This window comes from Anser cygnoides, chromosome 23, assembly GCF_040182565.1.
Source record: "Anser cygnoides isolate HZ-2024a breed goose chromosome 23, Taihu_goose_T2T_genome, whole genome shotgun sequence".
NCBI lineage: Eukaryota > Metazoa > Chordata > Aves > Anseriformes > Anatidae > Anser > Anser cygnoides.
Window position 1 is genome coordinate 3,513,561 of NC_089895.1, and position 22,776 is coordinate 3,536,336.

At 42.6% G+C, this 22,776-nt stretch overlaps 3 protein-coding genes across 11 annotated transcripts in view; 2 read left to right on the forward strand and 1 right to left on the reverse strand.

The window, feature by feature from the left end:
• MASP2 (MBL associated serine protease 2) overlaps positions 1-982 on the forward strand; it is a 32,252-nt gene extending 31,270 nt beyond the window's left edge. For 6 of the 7 annotated variants that reach the window (XM_048067738.2, XM_048067739.2, XM_066982098.1 and 3 more), the window contains one exon: positions 66-982. In XM_048067738.2, the coding sequence (XP_047923695.1) occupies positions 66-841 (776 nt within the window). In that variant the 3' untranslated portion in view covers positions 842-982. The remainder of the gene's footprint in view (positions 1-65) is intronic. The other variant, XR_007164757.2, reaches the window with a different exon arrangement.
• A 2,196-nt stretch (positions 983-3,178) lies between these two features.
• Positions 3,179-9,285, reverse strand: TARDBP (TAR DNA binding protein). 2 transcript variants are annotated; one of them, XR_007164763.2, is made up of 7 exons: positions 9,126-9,285; positions 8,548-8,800; positions 7,642-7,805; positions 6,339-6,479; positions 5,482-5,652; positions 4,524-5,111; positions 3,179-4,021 (listed from the first exon to the last, which is right to left on the reverse strand). XR_007164763.2 is itself a non-coding variant. In XM_048067745.2 (6 exons), exons 2-6 carry the CDS (start codon positions 8,783-8,785, stop codon positions 4,581-4,583), a joined length of 1,245 nt encoding a protein of 414 aa, XP_047923702.1. In that variant the 5' UTR covers positions 8,786-8,800; positions 9,126-9,285; the 3' UTR covers positions 3,179-4,580. The 2 variants fall into 2 exon arrangements, 1 of the variants encoding a protein (XP_047923702.1); XM_048067745.2 differs by having other exon boundaries at positions 3,179-5,111.
• Positions 9,286-9,594: 309 nt separating this feature from the next.
• The window catches only part of CASZ1 (castor zinc finger 1), a 279,324-nt gene continuing 266,142 nt past the window's right edge, over positions 9,595-22,776 (forward strand). The window contains exons 1-2 of one of the 2 annotated variants that reach the window (XM_066982071.1): positions 9,595-9,731; positions 14,519-14,658. The gene's annotated coding sequence lies outside the window, so the exon portion shown is untranslated. The remainder of the gene's footprint in view (positions 9,732-14,518; positions 14,659-22,776) is intronic. The other variant, XM_066982072.1, reaches the window with a different exon arrangement.

Here is a 22,776-nt window from a genome sequence, read left to right on the forward strand (position 1 = left end):
GCATAATGAATCAATGTCCACATCTTTAAATGTTAACATTTATTGCTGCATTCTTGTTTTTGCAGTTTGTGGAATGCGGAGAAGTGGAACTCTGGAACGCATATACGGAGGAAGGAGAGCCAAGCCTGGAGAATTTCCCTGGCAAGTGATGTTAATTACTGAGCACGGAGGTTTAGGAGGTGGTTCGCTTCTGTACGACAGCTGGGTTTTAACAGCTGCTCACGTTGTAGTTGGGCAGAGAAACCCCTCAGCTTTGAGGATTAAACTAGGGATTTTGAACAAACGTTCAGATCACTATGAAGAAACCTGGGCAGAAAAAATTTTTATTCACGAAGGTTACAAAAATGATCCTGTTGATTTTGACAATGATATTGCATTGATTAAACTGAAACATAAAGTCCCAATCAGTACCAATATTACACCCATTTGTTTACCAGGAAAAGAAGAAAGATTTCAAATGAAAGCAAATTACATGGTAGCTGTATCAGGTTGGGGAAGGACTGAGACTAGGAGTTCTTCCGTTGTACTGCTGTACACTGAATTGATAGTTATCAGTCAGAAAGAGTGTACAGATGCATATGCAAATAAATCATTTAATGGAAAACCTCTTGTGGTAACAGAAAACATGCTGTGTGCTGGAGCTGAGGGAGGGGGCAGAGATGCATGTAGTGGGGACAGTGGAGGACCACTGGTGTTCTTAGATGCTCAGACCAAAAAATGGTTTGTTGTTGGCATTGTGTCCTGGGCTTTAGACTGTGCTGTTTCAGGGCAGTATGGGGTCTATACAAGAGTAACCAATTACATCCCTTGGATTGAAAGCACTATTTCAAATAATTCTTAGTAGACTGTTATGTGAAGTCATACCAGCTCTTCACTGTTAGTTGGATTACAGTTCTAGCTAGAGTATTTAAATACTTGAAACACCACTAAACCTTTAAATGTTTAACTTTGTCATTGAGCTTAACTTTTGTTTATATATTATATAAAAACAAGCACTCGAATATCCAAACACAATTTTCACCTTTGTACTTTCTTAAGGGCTGTTAAAAGATCTTTAGGTCTATGACAGTTTTGTAATTTCAAGAAACTTGAGACTTGTGTTGCTATTTAAAGATACCGTTAACAAAATTTTGTTTTCTTTCAAATAGCATTGTGGATTCTTGTAGGACTGCAGCATTACCAACTAGCATTTGAACGAACACAGCCAGTGAAAGCATGCGGAGCATCAGGGTACTTTAAACCACCCCCCAGTGTACACGGGTAGCTGAAGGATCCCGGTTGTACCAGCAGCCCCCAAGTTGGAGAACACTTGTACAGTGCTCTCCACTTCAGAGAAACCTCACAGGCTCTGTAATAACTGCCCTATTAAGCATAGGTACAGCTGTACAACTCTTGCCTTAAAGGGCTTCCTGCTGTCAGCTGCAAAACCTGTTTCTCTGAACATAGCTTTATATAAAGCTAAGCTTTCACCTTTGAACATATAATTTCAGTACAGCATCAGCTGACAAGATTGTCAGAACTAAGTGGAAGCAGTTCCACATTTTCTACAGTAACTGCTTTTACTAAGTGTGTACAAATGGCGTATCCCCTTACACTTATCTAAGATTCCTGTTTCTTTTATACCACATTCTTTTGTTAGTTATATTATCATAGAAAGTGAAATACTGAAAATTAAATCTCTTTAAAAAAAGACTCCAAACACTTCAATATAATAGCAATAGCATTTTATTTACTTACTTATAAATACTAGAGTATGCAAAGCAGTTAGAAAATATTACTAAAACTTGAAAATTCTTCTAAAACTTTCAGAGATTTTGTTTGAGGGTCAGGGAAGGCTAAAATTATTAGCAAAGACTCAATGCTGCCAACCCGTCTGCTAAAACCTAGGACTGGACTTAAACAAGTTAAACAAAATTAAAGCCATGCTAATTACAAAAACTTACCATACAGTTCCTTGCAGGGCTGTCACAGTTAGTCTTTGGAGGTCCAAGAATACCATTTTTAAGTGTTACTCAGCAGAAGTAGCTGGTAATAGTGCAAGTGCTAAAATGCAAAATTCACAATGGTACAGAGTTTGGAGATTATTCTGACTTAGGTGCAGGAAAAAAAAAAGATCTAAGCAACTTTTTGCAGTGGGATATGAACAACAAGCACGGGACTAATTTTCAGCCTGAGTGTTTGCCAACCCCCCCTTTAAAATGTATATTGAGACCTAGATGATTTAGTACTGCAATTCAAGTGGAAAACTAACAGTAGTGCAGTTTGATCAACTGTTTAGATGGTCTTTTATTCACAAACCTCAGTATAATATTCAGTAATTGAGATATAACTTGAAAAGTTAAAGAGATTAAAAACCTGAGTAAATCCATACTCAGAACTTGCATAGCCACAGCGCAGTAGTACAGTGTATAAGAATATGGATCAAGCTTCAGTGGGCTTCAAGTGCAAGTAGGTTAAATAATTCCTCAAGCTCCTGCCGCCCATGGAAATAATTTTCCAACAACTTCCCCTGAAACATCCTGCTCTTTGTTAAGAAGCTGCTTGTTTGCGCTTTTGCACTTGTAGTAAACATTGTTTTCCAGATAAGACTTGACAAAATCCACATACATTCAACTAATGCTTTATTCAGCTGTAAAGTCTTTTCTGTGACTAGTTTTAAAAATGAATTTAGAGCTTTCTTTTGAGCTAGAAGTGTTGCAGAACCCTACTTCCTATCAAGTGGACTGGTTTAAAAATACAGGTTAAAAGCCTACATCCCCAAAGGAGATGCCGTGGACGGAAATACAGCTGACAGTGTTTGTTCCCCCCCATCACACTTCTGATGAACCCCCCCCCAACTCCAGCTCCTGAAAAAATAAGTAACTTTCCTTGGTATAGATGCAATCTGGAGGGAACTGCTTACCATTCTAGGTGCAGACACCCAAACTTGTGGGAACTGGATTTTAGATATATACGCATCACTGAACAATGCAAAAATACAGTGGCTTAAGGTTGGGTGTCAGGTATCGATACATGATGAGCGGTGGCTCCGTTTGACTTGTCAACTTTTAGAGCATGCTTATCTGAAACAAACCGAATTACTGCAAAAAAAGACTTTACAGAAGTTCATCTCAAAAGGGTAAAATTAATTAACCGCTATGAATTCTTTGCATTCAGGGCTGCAAAACAAAGACACATATTACTTAAATCAGTTTTATTTAAGAATTTCCTACAGTGACAAATCTTATAAAAAGCATCCAAACACGAAACTGCAGCAAACAGCATTCTTATGGATATCTTACACAGTGGAGCTTCCACCCTGAAGAGGCACACTGAGCTCGCTAGTGATCTCTGCTGCATGAGCTACTGCAAAGCACACCACAAGCTCAATGTTCTCATCGCAAACCCCATCATCTTCAATTCACATTACCACACTTACAAATCATTAACAGAAAAAAAACACACACCATACAGCATTCACAGCAGTTGACATAAGGGAAAAAAAATACAAATATTCGTTTCACATAAACACATTCAACTAATTGATTAACTAGGTATAAAACCCACTTAAAGTCTTCCACATATGGATGTCCTTTGAATGCAATAAACACTCGTACTTTATTTGCTATCATTGCTCTCTGCACACTCTCTCACCAAAGCCACAGGATTGAGAGACATCTCGCCAAGTAAAATAAAATCCCATAATGCACCACCAGGTCTCTGCATGCGCTCTCTCCTTTATCTCGCACATACCAGCCCTCTCATGCCTCGGCACCACCATCAATCCCACACAAGGTTTCAAAAGTTCAAACAGCCTTCTGGTTCCATCTCACAGCCTTGCGTTCATAGCGTTGATACGACTCCATGAAATAAAGAGTAGCGGATAAAAATGGAACACCCACCGTCTAAGACGCAGCATGTGCAGTGTGATGAAGTATTCTTGGATGAGAAAGCATGTAGACAGAAGTATTCCTAAGGCAGAATATTTACAGCACTGCTTTCAATGAAGTGCTTCTTCCATACACATTTGAAATGAGATGAACTGCGGAGATTAAATGAAGCCTTCATATCGTACTTTAGTATGGAGGGGAGACAGTGTTAAAAAAAAACAAAAACAACAAAACAACCAACAAACAAAACAGAAAAACGACACTGTGTTCTCCAGTTGGGGCACTTGGAGATTCTTATGGTGGGAGCAAATTAAAAACAAGAGGGAGAGAATGCTGTTTCTGACCAATGGTTTCCATTTTGAACATGCAAAGAATTCAGGTAGCCAGGAAACAAGGGATAAAGTACTACAGGAGAAACCTTTCCTATCGATTGTAGTGTTAGTTTACCTATCAGGCAAACAGCAGTCCACTTCCAAACATTCAGTATTCCAACAAGTTAAGTAACAAAACTTATAAAATTCCTTTTACCTTTCTTCTTCTTTTTTTTTTTTTTTTTTACAAAAGAAAAATGTCAAAAATACTGCTGAATATACTGCACATTGAACAAACTGATTTGGAAAACTTTAGTATATATGTAATTTACAGTATACTTACCATGAGTTAGAAAAATTTGACTTCCCACCATAGAGTCAGTATCAGAGCCCACTGCGTCTACATTCCCCAGCCTGACGATTTGGAATCCATGCTTGAACCAAAGCCTCCGTTAAACCCACTGCTGGAGCCCGCGTTCGAGGCTGAGCCCCAGCCTATTGCTGCTCCCGAGTTGGAACCACCGTAAGAGTTATTTCCTGAACTAAACCCCTGGTTCTGCTCCCGCTGCATGTTGCCTTGAGGCTGGTTGTTTCCCGACGGCCCTGACTGGTTCTGCTGGCTGGCCAGCATGCCCATCATTCCCCAGCTGCTCTGCAGGGCTGCCTGCGCTGCTGCCATCATGGCAGGGTTGATGCTAAAGGCTCCGAAGTTCATTCCCCCACCCATGTTACTGCCCTGGTTGTTACCCAGCCCTCCCCCGCCTCCCCTGCTGTTGCCAAACCCCCCCTGATTCCCAAAGCCTCCAGGATTACCACCAAATCTTCCACCTCTCTCTAACTGTCTATTGCTATTGTGCTTAGGTTCAGCATTGGATATATGTACGCTGATTCCTTTAATGATCAAGTCCTCTCCACAAAGAGACTGGGCAACCTATAAGAAATAAGGGATTAATTAAATATAGGTTATTCTTTTTTATTTTAAAAATTATTAGCAGTATAAGACAAAAAGAAGCCCACAAGATTCTGAGCAGATATTTAACCTGCAAAAGAAGTGTATGTATACTTAATCCAATTTGAGGTGTTTTATCTTCACACTTGCTACTGCACTAAGTGCAGAGTAGAATCAGTCTGTATGAAAGCATCTGAGTAACCCTACGTATTTCAGTAGATCAAGTCAAGCCAATTCCACTGGAATTTGCAAGACAGTGGACAAAGGCTTCATATGACATTCCAGAAATATGAGACTATCAACCTGAAACACAGGTTGCCTAAATTCAAGGTTAAAATATTTTAAGACATACCTGATCATCTGCAAATGTAACAAAAGCAAAAGCTCGGAAGGGTTTAGGAATGAAGACATCTACCACTTCTCCGTACTGAGCAAAAAACTGCCGGAGTTCATCTGCTGTCATGTCCTCAGTGCAACGCCCAACGAACACTTTTCTGCTGCGCAAAGGCTCGTCGGGACTTTGCTGGAGAGAATTGAAAAGAGCAATTAACAAAAGTCACGATTACTCAAGAATTTAGCAACTTTCTCATAAATGCCCCTTTTAACCTAGGCTGTCCTACAGACTGACAATTAAGGAAGTTTGAAAGTTTGAGACTTAAGAAGTTCTGTTCAGAGAGAGCACCTGGTACACTCCGCACCCTGGTACAGATCAACTGTTGGTACCTTTGTTTCCAGTTAAGGACAGTGACAAAGCCAGTGCAGGACACATCATTCTGCTGTACGTAACTGCATATATACATACAGGAAATACACAAACAGAAGCTTTGGATTTGTTCTCAATTCAACAAAAGAGTCATTCTGATCTTTCCTAGGTTGTAAATTCTGCCTCCTTTATTCTCCACTTAGTCACACCGCAGACAAGTTAAGCAGGTACTGCTTGATGGTAAAATATGTTATTTTCAGGTTTTTATCTGTACTCAATTCCCCGATGTAACTAGCTATTTCCCCAACACTGCTTTTCGCTCCCTGTCCACCCACCTCCTCGTTATTTTCTTTCCCTGCTCTCACCTGTCCTGTCTATTCACAGACTCAAAAGCCACATCCAAGAACGGATAGTTACTCTGTTCATCCGCTCACTTAACACAGTTGCTAAAAAAAAAAGTGTACTTGTGAACATTTGGTAAAATAAAATTGGCAACACGGAAGTACCTTTGAATTGGGAAGCTTACAGTCACACCATCTTCCATCTATCATGTGTCGCTGAGACATTACTTTCACCTGGGTTTCATAATCCGTAAACCGAACAAAACCAAAACCTTTTGAGTGACCAGTTTTAATATCCTTCTTAACCTACAATAAAGAAGAAGACTTTTAAAAAGAACACAGTAGCACTGTGCGCTCGTATTTGTGACATAATAAACTATTTACCAGTCACCTCCTCTATCACCCTTGACATTAAGATCACCAGGAAAGAGTACATACAGAGTTTTGATTACCCCGTTGCATACACAGAATCACATGATGTTAGGGATTGGAAGGGACCTTGAAAGATCATCTAGTCCAATCCCCCTACCTTTTCCTAGGAAACTAACTCTAAAGCTCTGTAGTCACAGCAAAGGCCTGTGATGCCTACAAGTTTAAATTAATTCTAGTTGCTTTGAGCCCAAATATTAGCATCCTAAACCAGTGTAATACAAAACAGGATTTAAATATTTTGTAACATTGCGAGGGCATAGCCATACATTCTGTTTAAGCGATGCAACCACCAAAGGGGCAAACAGGCATGGCTGCACACAGGAGGCATCCATGTAACAAAAGGTAAAGAACAAGCTGAGCGTCTCAGGGTCAGGTGAGATCCCTCTTTTATGAGGATAAAAATATCCTGCATGAAAAGAGAAGACAAGAAAACTGCAGCAAGCTTGTCTTGTGACTTCTCTTGTCAAAGAGCCCTCGTGCCTGACCAGGTCAATCTCAGCCACCAAGGCCATCGAGGTCCCAGGCACCTGCACAGGCCGAGCAGCGCCAGGCGTGCAGCACAGCGTGCTCAGAGCTGAGCTAGGAGATGCCATACAGGCCACATGCAGGGAGCGCTAACACAGGAGTAGCCACCAGCATGGAACATGCTGTTCCTGAATGAATTTATTAAAGTTCTGTTTGAAAGTTTATCAATCTTGTAAATGTTCCCATCGCAACAATCTCCAGTTCCTTAACCCATCTATATAAACACACACATATTCAGCTGCAACAGCTAATATAAATTAAAGAGCTCTTAAGAAAACGCTGTACCCATTAAGTCCACCTGCATGAATTACCGCTTCCAAAGACTCCTGTCTCTGTACCTACGCAAGCCTGCAGCTACAAAGCTCATGGAACAAAACACCACCTAGGAACAGACACACGGTGCTTCAGATCTGCTCTGAAATTACATGGCTCCATTTCTTTCCACTGGCTTCATCTGACGACTGCTTTCTGAATAACATCCCTCCTTACTTGAACTGCAAAAGGATTTTACCTGCACCATGAGAACTTCTCCAAACGTACTGAAGTATTCCTTTAAGTCTTGCTCAGTGGTTTTCCAGGGTAAACCTAGGACTATCAAATCTGAAGTCTTCTGTACTGCTCGTTTTACTTTCACAGCCGACGATGCATCTGTTTCATCCATTTTTCTCTTATTATCTGAATATAAAGATGTACATTAGAAATCATCCTCGTAAGTCTGGAAATTGCTTCCACTAATTATGAACAGCATGGTATAAAACCATAGACTACAATGAGAAAAAGCAGGCTAGATGAACATGTGCTTGCTGCTGGTGCTTATTATGATGATCCATAGCCAACTGTCTGCAAGTATAAGGAAAGAAAAAAAAATCTACATTTAATTCTTCCTCAAAAATGCAACCTGACTGAGCTTGTGTTATTTTACTGAAGTACTATCCAGTAACACTCAGAGTCCTATGTGGACGTGGACAAGACAAGTGTTTTAAACAAGAACTTTAAAAAATATTTTGGAAGAAATGTGTATGTGTGTGTGTGTATCAGGCTGCTCTTCTGAGCATTTGTTTCGAAAAGTACCTCTGACCAAATCATGGCTTGAAGAGAGGCACCTGTGAGTACACCGAGATGCCAGTACACGACAGTCTTCAGAAGGTCTGTATTAGACTGCAAACTCTTTCAAAGATAACGCAAAACTTTGTCACTATAGTGCCTCTCCAGCTAAAGGATTAAAAAAATTATTGCACATCTGAAAACTCAGTGGAATCAACTTTACTCTGCAGGACAGACGTGATTAAAGTCACGGAACTTTTGTAAATCAAAGGTTTCAAAGCAGTTGCTGCCATGTTAAATTAGCAGCAGCGCACACGGACCTCTTCACTATAAACGTACGCTTGTCCAGAAGTCTGAAGGAACACTGACAAACCTTTGGGATAATTAACAACATAGACCAGGTTTCCCCAGCCCGCCTCCGGGGCGTGCAGAATCCCCTCGACCAGCCGGACGCCCCTCATGCACTGCGACACCGGGTTCCTGTAGCGCAGCCCGCACGCCCCGGGGAACTGGGCCGTCACCGTGGACAGCAGGACGGTGCCGTCGTCCTCCGAGGGGATCTCGATGGGCTCGTCGTTCTCATCCTCCGTGACCCGGATATACTCCGACATCTTCGCTGGGAGTCGCTAAAGCGTGCAAGGGGGAAGAGGCACAAGCGATCACCCTCTGCGTCCCGTGGTTTTCACCTTTCCACCCTTACGGTGCAAGCCCCCCGCGTTCACCACACGACGGGGCACACGGAACACCCTCAGTCACCGCTCTCAGCCTCGGCCCTGCCGTACCAAGGCCCCACGGCGGCGGCTGCCGGGGCCCGGCGAACTTCCCCAGGGCCCGGGGCCGGGCCCAGCCGCCGGGGAGGGGCTGTGGGGAGCCCCGACCCCTTCAGCCCCCCGCCTGCCGGCGGCCTAGAACCGAGGGGACCCCGAGCGCTCGCTGCCGCCCCCCGCTCACCGGGCACGAAGGGAGCGGCGTGTCCGGGAGCCCTCAGCCGCGCACCGCCCCGCCGCCCTCCGCTGGCGCCGCACAAAATGGCGGCCGCGGCCCCCCTCAGAGGCCGGGCCGGGCCGCGGGGCGAACCACCCGCAGCGCCGGGGGGGGGGGGGGGGGTGAATAGGGCGGCGGGGACGCGCCCGGCCGCGGGGAGCGCTACGGGACCGGGGCTGCGGCTCCGCTCGGCTTCACACGGAGCCTCAGCCCACGGAACCGGGACGGCGGCGGCGGCAGCAAGCGGGGAAGGGGCGGCTGCCGGTACTGTTGCTCCCCCCCCCCCCAAGGCACCGGTGGTACGGCCCGGGCCGCGCCTGCGCCGCGCGTGGGGCTGCCGGGAAGGGGCGGCGGCTCCCTCAGAGCCCCCCCCAGGGGGACGATGGCGGCCCAGGGCTGTAACCCTCCTACGGCACCTTCCTGCCCGTGGCTGCCCCCGCCGCAGGTTCCCCCTGCCCGTCCTGTGAGGAGCTGGATTAGCCAGGGCGGCACCTCAGTTCTAGGGTCGTGTTTGGGGGCTGACAGCCCCTCCTGCAGCTGTGGTTCTTGCGCAGAATTCATTAATTCCTTCAGGTAATTTGCTCTTGCATCTCTCCCCAGAACGGGGGGAAGCAATGGGGTCAGAGCAGCGTCCTGCTCTGGCCTTACGTAAAACAGTTTTTAGGATTGGTAGAAGTTTTTTTAAAAAAGGGGTAGTAGTTCTAACACTGACCTTTAATACTTAAGGTTTGCCATAACATGACTTAATACTAGACAGAGTCTCTCCTCACTTAATGGAAAAGCTCAACAGTTAACCCTCAATATACAATATCAAACTTAGGAACTCCAAAGCCACAATGGCCAAGGCACACTCATGCCACTTTTCTGACACTTAAAAAAAACTCTGCAGAAGAGCCATCTGCATGTTTTCCCAAGCTGCAGTCACAGCTGCTAGCTAGGGAACAGCGGTGACCCTTCTCTTTTAGCTCATACAAGTTGTGCAAAACAGCCACCTGGAAAGAAAAAACAGTGGTGCCAGGAACATGGTGATTGCCACCTGGCCTGGTTCCTTTTCTAAGGCTGATCAACTACTTTTTGTACCATAATCCTCAAGATAAACTCCACAGTTTTGTACTTTGCAGTGATAACACTGTAAAGCTATAGATCAGTAGCTATTCTACAGTTTTAAATATTTTGTGTCTGGATAATTGCCATTTCACATCTCCAAGTTATTTTATTCTGATACTTTACTAAAAAAGCATATCTGGTCCATTAATCAGTTACATTAGTTGCAAATTACATCAGAGACATCTGTAACACAACCCATTTCTGTTTAAAGAAAAATATGAACGGGAAGCCACACAGGGTGGTTGGTGGCAGGATTGCGAAGTCCTGCCTGCCATCACCATCGGATGAGAGAAAAGCGTGCTGCAGAGCTTACTCCAACCAGCTCAGTTCTGGGACTTGACCAGTGGGCTGCACCATGCCACCTTAATGAAAATAATTCTACCACCTTCTTACACCTCCTGGCTTCCCACCTGCTCCCTTGCACCACTCATCCAATCCACATGTGGGGTACGTGACCTTCCTTGCATTGCTCCTAAAAAATAAAAATAAGAAAACTTATTAGTAAAGATAGAGGCCCTACTGCTAAAAAAAGGCTAATCCAGTCCCTTGCATCAATCTATACAGAACTCCTGAGTATTTAAGATTCCCACTGAAGATTTCTTTAGTTGGAAAAGTAGGCTGCAGCACCACTGAAACCTAGCTCATCTATGCCCTTTTTACCTTAGTCTCAGCCTTATTTAATTACCCTTTCCCATTAGAGTTCTAAGAGGACCTGACAATACACAGGCTAACAAGATAAGCTAGTGCTCCACCTAAGCAGGCGGAATTCCTGCATTTTCTAGCTATCCACAGTACACATCCCAAACCCAGTTCTGGTGTTGCCAAGTCAGCACGGAGGCAGCCAGCGTTGTTTGAACACGCTGTGAGGACTGAGTGTAATTGCAGCATGTCAACATTACCTACTGCACTATTTCAAGTCAAAGCTATAGTTTAGCAATCATGGTATTTGAAGAGGTTGTCATGGCATTCAGCCAAAGTGACCTCTATCTAGCAAATCATCTGGTGGTAATTTCATTAATGAGCAGAATAAGCATCAACTCTGAACTAGATTCTGTGCAGGCAAGAGCCTGGAGAGAGCAATGAGCTCAATGCAGCTTGCTGCCTGTAAAACAGGCAGGGGAAGGAGGGTAATTACAACAGGGACTGTTGCCTCTGGAGCTTGTTCCTCAGTTTTTGCTACAAACAAGCTTAGAATTAAACAAACGTGACTATCCATTTACTGTAAAAACTGGGATTCTTACAGTGCTTTCCTTCTGTTGCTTTGCTTTATGATTAGATTTAAGTTAAGCAATTAGCAGTGGTATTGCTCTTGAAGTAACTACACCAGTGGGCACGCAGCTAGTTAATTCACCAGTTCTCTCACACTGGCAATTCACAGTGCCCATGGGTGCAGACAAATGCAATACTGTGGTACTCGCCATCATGTATATTGAGTTAAGTGTGCCCACAGGCACAAAACAAAATGCAATACAATAACTATTTGCTGCTCTAGGTTAAGCGTGCTCATGGGTACAAGCAAACTGAGTGTAATGATCAGCTGTTCACTCTCCCCAAAGCACTCGGGGTGAAACATCAATGGGCATCTAAATATAACCTCATGATAAAAGGAAAAGACAAACCAACAAAACAAGTACTGATAAACAGGGAGTGCTTGGGCCTATTTTTAATTTTAGTTAGATCAGTAAAAAAAAAGATTTAAATAATGATGGCTTATCAGTGCAGTCAGAATCTAGCCTGGTTTTGCCAATAGTTAATAAGCTGCATCGCTCACCCTTACTCAGTGGGAGTCTCTTTTTCACATAAAGCGTCTCCTGCTTTACTCTGAGTGGAAGGATGATGATCACATTTACCCCTCTCCAGGCATAAAACAAGCATTCTCTGCAGAAAAGTCTGAGCAACTTAGAAACATTGCATTCTCTGTGATGGTTCTCATTCTACATACATTTAGTGAGAAGAAAAGAAAGAGAGCTACATTATCACTATCCCAAGGACGTGCCCTTAAGCAGCCTGCATCCTTTCAATCAGCCTTCCCCTGCTCCTTCATAAGCAGAGTCCTCTCTGCCACATGCACCAAGTAGAGCCCACCCTGAATGTAGTAACCGAAAGGAGCAGGTCACCCTTCGGTTACGTATTTCTTGTTCTCATTTAAAGCCATTTGAGCCTCCAGTTAAACAGGCTGTATATCACAGATGCCATTCCCCTGAAGGAACAAGATCAGTAGTATTTCATTTACCTAGCTATAGTTGAAAATCCATTCACAGGCATGCAAAAAAGAGAGCAGCGTTTTACAACACTTATCTTTCTCTCTTCCTCTTGGAAAAAGCTTTCACCACAAGGACATTTGCAATAATTACTTCCTCCCCTCCCCAGAAATGCCTACCATAAGTAGAACTTTCCACACACAAGCAAAGGAGAATAAAATAAGCATATGTAAAAAAAGCAGTCAAGAACCTTAACTGTGAGCTCCTCAGTACAAGTTATCCATCTCACCAGACCTCTTTTTTATTTTGTCTCTCCAAGCAGAGAATACACAGAGCCATACCTTACAGAGTCATAAGCATACCAGTCCCAGCCCCAGCTACCTGGCTGGTGACGTTCTGCCTCCTCTCCAGCTCCAAGCAGGCAGTAACAATCCCACCATCACAAACCCACTGTGGTGGTGTTAAATCACTCCCTGTCCCTGAGGGGTTGTTAAAACATGAAAGTGTTCGTTAATCTTCACTATTTTTTTTGTAAAGCCTTAAATGCTGAAGCCAATCTCACATCAGCTTCGCAGTAGTCTTACAAAGGAGATCACAAACATTATCCAACTTAGTTCACTTACAAGTTATCAATGTAAAAATTTACTAATACCTAGCTGCCTAAAACAACTACTTACAGAAAGGCTTCTGTTAAACAAAACAAGCAGCTTCCACCCATGTAAAGTACCTGGAAAGATCACTTAGTCCATTGTTCTCACAGCAACGCTCCTCCTAATCCCCTTAGTTAAAGCAGCTTCTAAGACTTCATTACAGTGCCTGACACATTTCAGGCGATTTTTCCCATGATCCTAAAAAGCCACGATTTCAATTACCTCAAATTTAATGGTTTAGTCCTGTTCCTTAAAGGGGCAGAGTTTCCTCCTTCCTTATTTTATGTCCTTATTTACTTAACTCTTCCAAAACTGATTAAAACTGCTGATGTGGTTTTTTAAGCTCCCAGCAAACGCAGCTGAAGTCAGATATTTTTTACATGCTCAACTCTTATAGAGACCCAGAAGGATTCAGCGCCCATCAGCCTTGGTCCTTTCAGCACTAGCAGCAGTTCTGAAAAACAAAACAAAACAAAAAACACATTGGCCATATTTCCCTAACTGACACCCTAGATAGAGTCACTACTGCCTCTTGTTTTACCACCAGTCCTTGAGTGTTAGTGGAGGAAGAAACAATCCGAATAGGCAGCGAAGGTATCTGAGAGAGGGGCTGATTAGATTGAGATGAGATTGTGTCTTGGAAGCAGCTGGGGTCGGCCATCCAGGTGTGGTGGTGCCCCAGCTGCCGCTCAGCGAGCCCAGCCCCATCGCATACAGAGGGATGCACCTGGCTGGGAGCTCTGTCAGGGAGGAAAATCACTGTGCGCTAGTTGGGACCCCAGCAGCGGTGACAAAAGGCCCCTCTGAGCTCCACACGTACTGGTGGCAAGTGGGTGCTGACGACTGCCTTTGCTCTGGAGCTGCAAATAGCTTCAGAAAGCAGGCGGAAGCCATGGAAGCAGGAGTGGTGCTTCTGTTGGCTGCGCACAAACGGCCTTCTTGTTGCAGCGAGCAAGCAGCAGCGCTGTAGCTTTCTCTCTTACAGCTCCTGCTGGCGCAGTTACTAATTCTTGCCTATTAAGGCAAAAGTAACCCACGGTAATGCCAGAGCAGTGCTCTCAGGAAATGCTTTCCCTGATTTTGTGCTCTAGGTTCCCAGAAAAATGCCAGCCAATACACAGGCAGAGCAAGGCTAGCATAAAATATCACCCACTTGTTTTAGCTTGCAGAATTAGCAGCAGACACGGCATACTTGGAGGATTTAAGTTAGTGGAGTTTGTCATTGTGATTATATACAGGAGTCTTGCCTTTAGAAGCTGAAAATCAAGGTTCAAAGCACAACACCGTGTAGTATCTGACATCTTCACCATCTTGTTTGATTGGTACCTGTGGGAACTGCCAAATGTTTGCATCTTGTACACAGAGAATGCAAAAATTAACTCCATTCTGTTTTGTTTGGCAGAGTCACATCACACCATCTGCAAGTCACCTCCCTAGTCTTTCTGGACCATCCACAGCAGAGCCTGGGAAGATTTTCCGCCCGTGATTCTCAGAGGTATCTAGTCAGTTCCCAGAGCTAAGTTCCTGGTGAAGATGTGGCAGGTATCTTCCAACGGAATTTGTTTTCTTTTACAGTATACTGGAGCTGGGATTCAGAGACTTTTTTTTTTTTTTTCTCTAGATTGTCTAGTAACTCCCAGCACAGGAGTGTGAACTTCCATCAAAACATATTGTCATAAAGCAAAGCACTAAATCCACAGATGGGGAGCTGTGCTAGAGAGCTAGCTTCAGGTCCTTAAAATTGCAGTTGTTGGTGTATGACAGAAACCCTAAATACTGAATACAAACATGAGCATTCACAGTGGAAGTTAGAAATAGAATCCTTCAAAGGCAAAGCCATAGGTGGCTTGGGGAAGCTGTGGCAACTATTCCTGTAAGATCTGGAATAGTGTGAAGGACAACTTTGGCAGAGTTCGTTTAAAAGCTGTTTTGTTGGGTTTTTCCTTTTTTTTTTTTTTTTCTTAAGGAGTGGGCAGAAAGGCAGGGGTATTTTTTCTTGCTGTTTCTGAGCCATGCACACTGAAGCAAGAGCTCAAGTGTAAGACAAAGACTGTTTTTAAAATGGTTTGGTTGTACTGCCTGCTTGGTGATATTTTTTGAAGTACATTTGCTGAAGATTTATGTAAAATCTATCTTTTGTCTACTTAAAATACGTCAAATGGATGTACAGGGCAAAATTTAATGCATATGGGTTTTCATTATTTTAAATCATTTGCAATATAAGTGATTTACTGTGACATCAAACATTTGTTCTTTGGCTGTCCACCATAAATTGAGGTCCACCCAAATTTCCACTCCTAGCTATATTTCTGCATTCCCTCCCCCAGTATCTATAACCTCAGTTCCGTGATTCTTCATGTAAATGACTTTCAACAAGGAAAGGAGGAGAACACATAATTTGCCTTAATACAGGTAATTTTGTACGAAGAGCGAGACCTTTACATGAGAAATAGTTGACAGCTGCGGAAAGGGGAGAACTAATGCATGTAGAAGAGAAAGTCATTCCTGATGAGAGTGGTGAGAGCTACTGATCAACCAGATGTGACCAAATGGACTTTTTGTGCAGTTGAAACTGCCAGGGGTGATAGACTTCTGTCTTTCGCTTTCTGAGTTTTTTCATGTCTTTTTAGTGTCGTTACGTTTATAATGCAATTAATCCAACCCCGACCAGTTAACGTTACAGGCAACCATTTGGAAATCTGAGGTAAGCCAGTTTGCCCAAGGTCATTCTGAAAGTCCACAGTGAAAAACTGGTGACACCTGACACCCAGAATTGTGCTTTCATGACAAACCTTCTCCTAACAGCTGTAAAAGCCTTGAGACACTCAGACTTTTTGAAAGACCTTGTGGGAAACCACATGTGTTATAACTTTTACTGGTTGTGTCATGTCAGTTAATAGGACACAGACCTTTGGACCCATCGGTAGCCTGTATTTGAAGCCTTCCCAGCTCAGGAGTTATTGAAAATTGGTGCTGCGTGCTGGTAGCTCTTCAGCAGCCTACACTACAAGAATTAAACACCTGAACTCAGCCCAGTTTCTCATCCACGGATGTCTTCTCAAAACCTACTAAGTTAGCAGACTGTGTTGAGATCCTAATTTCTATACATTCAATTGAAAGACAGTTCAGTTTGAATCAAACATATTCTTGCAAGCTTCCCCTACCTATACCACATATCTAAGCTTTGTGATGACTTCCTCCTGCTGCCAAAGGATTTCACTATGATTGCCTACTCATGCCTTTTCAATAAGGCATCCCAAATATGAACTACCTAAAGATTTGTGGCAATTCTGAATGATATTATAAACTTCAGCAGCATTCTAAAGGGAATCTCACTTCTGACATCCAGACTATCTGCCGAATCCTACAGCTACAACTGTCTGACAATCACCATTTACATATTTGATGTCTTTCCCACAATGCTAGTCCTAAACAGCCCTGCCAACAATCTTAATCCTGAAGTCAGAGCAGGTTTAGATGCTGTGGTGGGCCTGCATGCGCTCATCTTCATTCTAGCCTCCACTGGCTCTGCTACTGCAAGATCCAATTCAGAAAAACGTTAGCACAGTTCTGATTTATGTGCAGAAGAGCAAAGGAGAGCAGAAGCTTTTAGTATCTTGGGAAGTGGTTAGGAATTAAGGCCAAAGAAAGGACAGTCATGTCCATTATATCCTTAAAAAAAAAAAAAAATTAGACCGAAAGTCCTGGCTGCTGAACCGTGCCTGGGCTGGCAGATGTTCACAGCTCTCTTGGCAGATACTGTAGAAAGCTAATGGGCCCATTTAGATCCCCTCCCTTACACAATGGCATTGAGATGGTTTTGCAGTTGCGAGGTAGGCCTGGCAGGGCTGTAATAACAATTTCAGCATTTTTCCTGAAATGAAGTTAGGGAATACATTTAATATTTTAACAGCTCCGATGATCTCAACAGGAATCTCCACTGAACCTAGCACTTCATTCCAGATGTGGCTGAGGGAAGGAAATCTCATGTGAAGTGCAAGGCTGACACCTGGAGGGGACTGCTGAGCTGCAGCTAAGCAAACCTGGAGGAGTCAGACAGGGATTCTGCAACACACAGCTAGAGTTAGGAAAGCTCAGAGGAGATGGCAATATCCTAGGTTTTGGAATTGCTCTTTTGTAGTGAAGGTGTACTTTAGATATTCTTCCCTCTCCCCTTCTTGAACAAAGAAAAACCCAGATTTCTATTTCAGATTTTCCATGTATATTTTTTAGGAGTGGAGAAGAGCAAAGAAGCAGACTCCGGATCACCTAGTTCTTCACTTCTTCCATGTTCAGGAATACTTAGATCAAAATTTATCTGTCCCAGTAAGCTGCTACAAACAATGCAGGGTTAGTTTTTCAGTCATTCATCGTGAAGTATTTGAATCACTACATGTCAGACTTTCTGCTGCTTCTTCACCATTTGTGTACCTGTGCTGTGAGTTTCTGGAGTACAGCCTTGCAGGGCAATTCCTGCTGTCACAGCTGCAGCTGGCAGGATTGGTGTTAGGTGCAGCACGGTCTTTTCATGTCTGTCTCTGTCAGCATGCACAGTGAGGCTTTTCTTGAAGCTGACCTAATCAAGGAAACACAAGACAGCTTCTGGGACGAAGTCTTCATGCCTTTGGAGGTTTGCTTCCCAGCCTGGCAGTCACCCATTCACAGCACTTACTCAAACCTTCTCAGTAATCTTTCTCCTCTGCCAGGAATCATCTCAGTATTTGTGAAAGCTGTTTTTTCTCGATCTAATTTTAGAATATGTTAATAACTGAGTTATTTACTGAGCTGGCATTACCATACACTTAGTATCTCAGGAACCCAAAGATTGTATGTCCATTACATCTTCTTAATTCTCTTTGTCATTACCAGTGTGGTTCCAATCACCATTAAATTCGCTTAGCAATAAGTAGTTGTTTATAGAAATGGACAAAAAGTTACAGTTATTTTCAGAATTCTGCTAATTCACCTGCAGCATACCTTCCTCAGCCTCCATATGTCTTCACTGGTACACCTCAATCCTAACTGACTACATCTTTCTCTCCTAGCCATCAGACCCATAAAATACCACCAATATTAAGTTCACCCTGATGAGCATACTAAACTACTCCACATACATTCCCCACACAGACCAGCTTCATCAGTGAGCCATCAGAATACTTGCTTGCTCCAGGCAATGGGGAGTAGAAGAGAGGCAAACTGCCAACTTCAGCAGTAAGACAAGACATTCAGTGTGCTGGGGGTGCTTCTTTTCAGCCCAGAAACCTGAAAAGTATAACACTGCCCCTGTGGCTCCTGTTTCTCCAGCGTTTATTAACAGTGACATGATTCTAAAGAGGCAATAACATCTTTCCTCCTCCTCCACCCCAACAATATTGCCGACGCTGGATTGTCAGTTATGCTGAATTACACTGGATCACTTGTGGTTATTCAGCAATGTAGACAAATACCAATTCAAGATCAAGGGTGAACTGTGGCCACTAGACTTGTTTCACTTGTGACTCATTCCAGACTTAAAACCTGGCTCTCGCTGACATTTTATTAACCCAATTTGTCATCCTCCTAACCCCCATTATCCAACCCAGGCAGATTATTTACTTTGAAAAGATGTGTAGATAGAATGCACGCAAATCATAAATAGATCCAGGTGCCATAGCTAAATTCCAGAGGGAGCTATGGTCACAAGATACATGTGCTAGTCGAGTAACTTATATCCTAGATACTTTCAAACTCAGTGACATTCTCCCTGTTTATATATTGTCTGGACTGTCACTCTTACAAAGCAGCGAGCAGCCTGGCACATTCTTCAGGCCTGCGCATAGTCCTAAAGTGATCAGCAAAGGTAAATTTAAGCATATATCTAAAGTTAAGCACGCGCTAAAATATACTCTTGTTTTGAGTCTGAATCAGTGACTAGCCCCTGCTAAGCCACTCCCTTTGAATCTTTGCATTTGTCCCAAAATAAAGCATTCACGTCAAGAAACAGCTTGCTACCTTCTAGAGAATTCATCATTTCCAGTTTGCAAGCTTGAGGAGAGAAATCCAGGAAGCGTCAATAAATCCACTCTGACAGCAGAGTAAAGCACTGCAAAAGGAGTAACATGTCAGTGATGTGACTTAATTTCCCAGAGAAAGATCCTCTTCTTTATAGGTGAAATAAAAGTGCCAGCAAAGTCAAATAGCAGGAATTGTCACACTTGATTGACTCTCAGGACAAAAAATAAAAAGGCAAGGTAAATTATGTGTTTTTACATATAGCAGGTAATATCAGACACTGAGAATCTGTGCACAGCAGTATGATAAAGGCGTGTGTTCCCACATCAGCATTCATTTAATCAGCATGTTTTAAACAAAATGAAGGTTACGTGCCAAGGAGCTTTACGATTTGGTGGGATTCACAGATTGGACATGAGGGGGCAGTCTTATCTGCAGTTTATTGATGGCAAAACTGCTGTGCAACATCGAGGCAGGGCGATTATGGGCAGTTTGCTTTGGAGTCCCAGGTTGCAATGTCAAGAGCTGGAGCTTTGCCTCTTTCCAAAGAAGGGTCTCATCCAGGCTTTTCAGACCTCTTTATTCGAAGGTGAACACGGTCCCTTTAAATAAGCAGAGATCTCAGTCCGAATGGGGAATGAAGCCCAGGCTACCAACAGTTATGAAACCTCTCTTTTTGAGCTTACAGGCTTAGGGGCCGCTGCTACACTCTGAGGTTAATAATCAGTTTTAATATTCACTTAGGGGGCTGTAAAAAAAGAATGAAAATTTCCTAATTTGAAAATGGACTTGATTGGCAGCTTTATTATCTCTGTAAGGTGCGTGGCATTCCACACAATCAAGTCGTTTTTTAAAATAATCTCACTGCTTAAGTCGTACACGCTGCTAATTGCATTTTAATAAGTCTCTTTAAAATCTTTCCATATTTTTTAATATCCTAATATTAGATAAGTGATTGCTGGGGACACTGGAGGGCACTGAAGTTTATAGAAAGAGGAACACCATAATGAAGCTTTATTGGGATGGCATCACCAAACAATTGCTGTGATAGCAACACTCCCAAGCCTGGAAAAGTGCCAAACATTCCCCCTGGAACTGACTCAGACACTAGCCTCTCTGGCTCAGGACTGACGCAGAAAATGGATGCTTTCTGGTTCATAAAATGGCCTCTTTCCGGCTTGGAAATGACTGAGGAACTGTCCACTTTTGATTTGGAAAGAACTTGGGAGCTGATGTTTCTCCATAGAACAAACGACTTTGAAACTCACCTCTTCTGCTTTGAGTTATGGCTAGAAACTAACTGTAAGATTTTTTATTTTTTATTTTTTAATTTGACTAGGATGAGACAGAAAAGGTGTTTTTTTTCTTCCTTAAAAACTAAAAACAAAAACAAAACAAAACAAAACAAAACAAAAACCCAACACCACAACTCCATCCAATAGCAGAGGTTGTGAAAGGTTTCAATGGGAATTAGAAAACCACTGTTTTCAGGTGGAAAGATAACCTTCCATCTCAAAGATCAAACCCAGTTAAGATGGGGAGTATTTGGAAAAAACATACTACAGCATGGGGTCATTGGGTATCTATACCTTATGCAGGGAAGATGGAACAGCATTCAAGAATACCAGTAGCAATACAGACTTGATCCCTCTAAAATTAAAGAAAAAACTCTAAAGACAGTTGGACTGAACTGACAAAGTGTAGATTCAAACGCTCCAAACTACAGAGAATTTCAAACTCTGATTCAAGCTGGACCCTGCACGTGCATCCACAGGGTCAGTTATTGCATCAGTTACAAGCCAGTGGTGCAAGAAGGTGCCCCACAACATCTCACATGCAGTGTCCAACCATTTTCCATCTGAATTCTGCCTTGAGATTCAGTGACGTGTTCCCTATGTATGCCAATTGTGTTTCTCCCAATTACAACTGTGTTGGACAATTGATGTCATTTTCAGTGTAATTTAGTAGCATCATCCATGTAGAAAAAGAGGAAAAAAAGTAATCCCAAATTAACATAGCCAGAAGCCAAATTAACATAGTGTAGAAGACAGCATAACTGGCTTCTATGAACCTTCACCAAGATAAAGGGACGTTTTTTGCCAAAACAAAATGGAAATGCCAAGTTTTACATTATATTGTATTTTGTCCTCTGCAATTCCAGTTTATTGGGACCTTGGATAAGAAAATTCTTTTGAGAACAAGTGACTAATATATTGCCTGTTCTTATATATTTTTTCCTTAATCTCATCCTCTGAAATCATACTATAATAAATCACAATGTCAACTTTATTTTAAGAAATATAGAGCTTCCAGTAGTTTCCTAGCAGCAAAGAAAATGTTCTATCTTCTTAAAGATTCAAAACCTAGGAAACATAAACAGAGTGCTTAATTGACTTTTTTTTTTAAGTCTCAATATTCAGGTTGTTTTGCAGAACCCAGCTATATGAGTTTTAATACTTGAAATGGGCAATACTGATATAAATATCTTGCATTAGTTTGTTTGAAAGTGAGCCATTTTCTTACTAACTGAAGATCTGTTTGTCTCTCCGCATATTTCTTCTGTACATCATCAGACGCTCCTTGGACTCAGTCCACAGTATCTTTAGGTCTGATCTTATTCCCACTGAAATCCAAAGGAGTTCTGCCACTAACTCCCAGTTAAAAGTGGGATCAAGACCTGGCCACTGTAAAGGATGAGTAGGAACAGGTTGTATATTAATACTAAATTTCGTATTACTAGTTGTGTTATTTTCTGGTTTTAAGGTGAATGAGATACAACTGTAAAGAAAACAATATTCCCGAAATTAGCTGTTAAAAAGAAAAGAGTTGTCAGTTTGCAAAATTTCCTGTCTTCCTTCTCTTCTCCCTTTTTTCTTTCCCTTCTGAAAACGAGAGCAGAAGGTCTCATCCCGCACTGACAGGCTGGGAGGCACATGTTCAGCGAACTTCTGCACAGGAAGTGAATGTCCAGGTCATATTTATCCCTTTTCATGTGGTTCTTTTAATCCCCCAGATTGAGTTTCAGAAGAGTTTTACAGTTTCAGTTTTACAAAGCAAACCTTCCTTTAATGTTGGCATTTTAAAGAAAAAGCTTCAGTCAAAACATGTGTGTTTTACATCAGCCAGATGTGATGTTTGGGGGAGCAGGCCACAATGTGGCAGCCAGCTCTGCTCCAGCAGCCAGCTGGGTTGGCGCTGGACCTTGAGTGGGAGCTACTGGTTGCAGCCTGGGGATCGGCCTCCTGGCTCTCTCCACTAGGAGAAACAATAACAAAAAAAAGTTCCTAAGCAAAGCTGAAGTGTAGAGTCTGGTCAGTGTTGCTAATGACTTGCATACCAATAATCTAGACGGACACAACAGAATACAGCCGCACTGCACACAAACTCAGGACTTCAAAAGTCAATTTATTCTTAAGTTAAAGAGGAGGGGGCAAAAACAAAACAAAACAAAAAAACATTAAAGAAAAATGAGGTGCTGAAGGTAGCAGAGGTATGCTGACACGCTATTCAGCACCGCACTGGTAGTCAATGACTACTCTAGAAGTAATTTTTCTACATTTTCTTTTCCCTGACTATCACCATTTCTGTAACCTGCTGCTTCCAGAAGCTCATTTTTGTCATTTTAATTGAAAACTAAACAATAAAATGCACTATAGAGGCCTATAACCT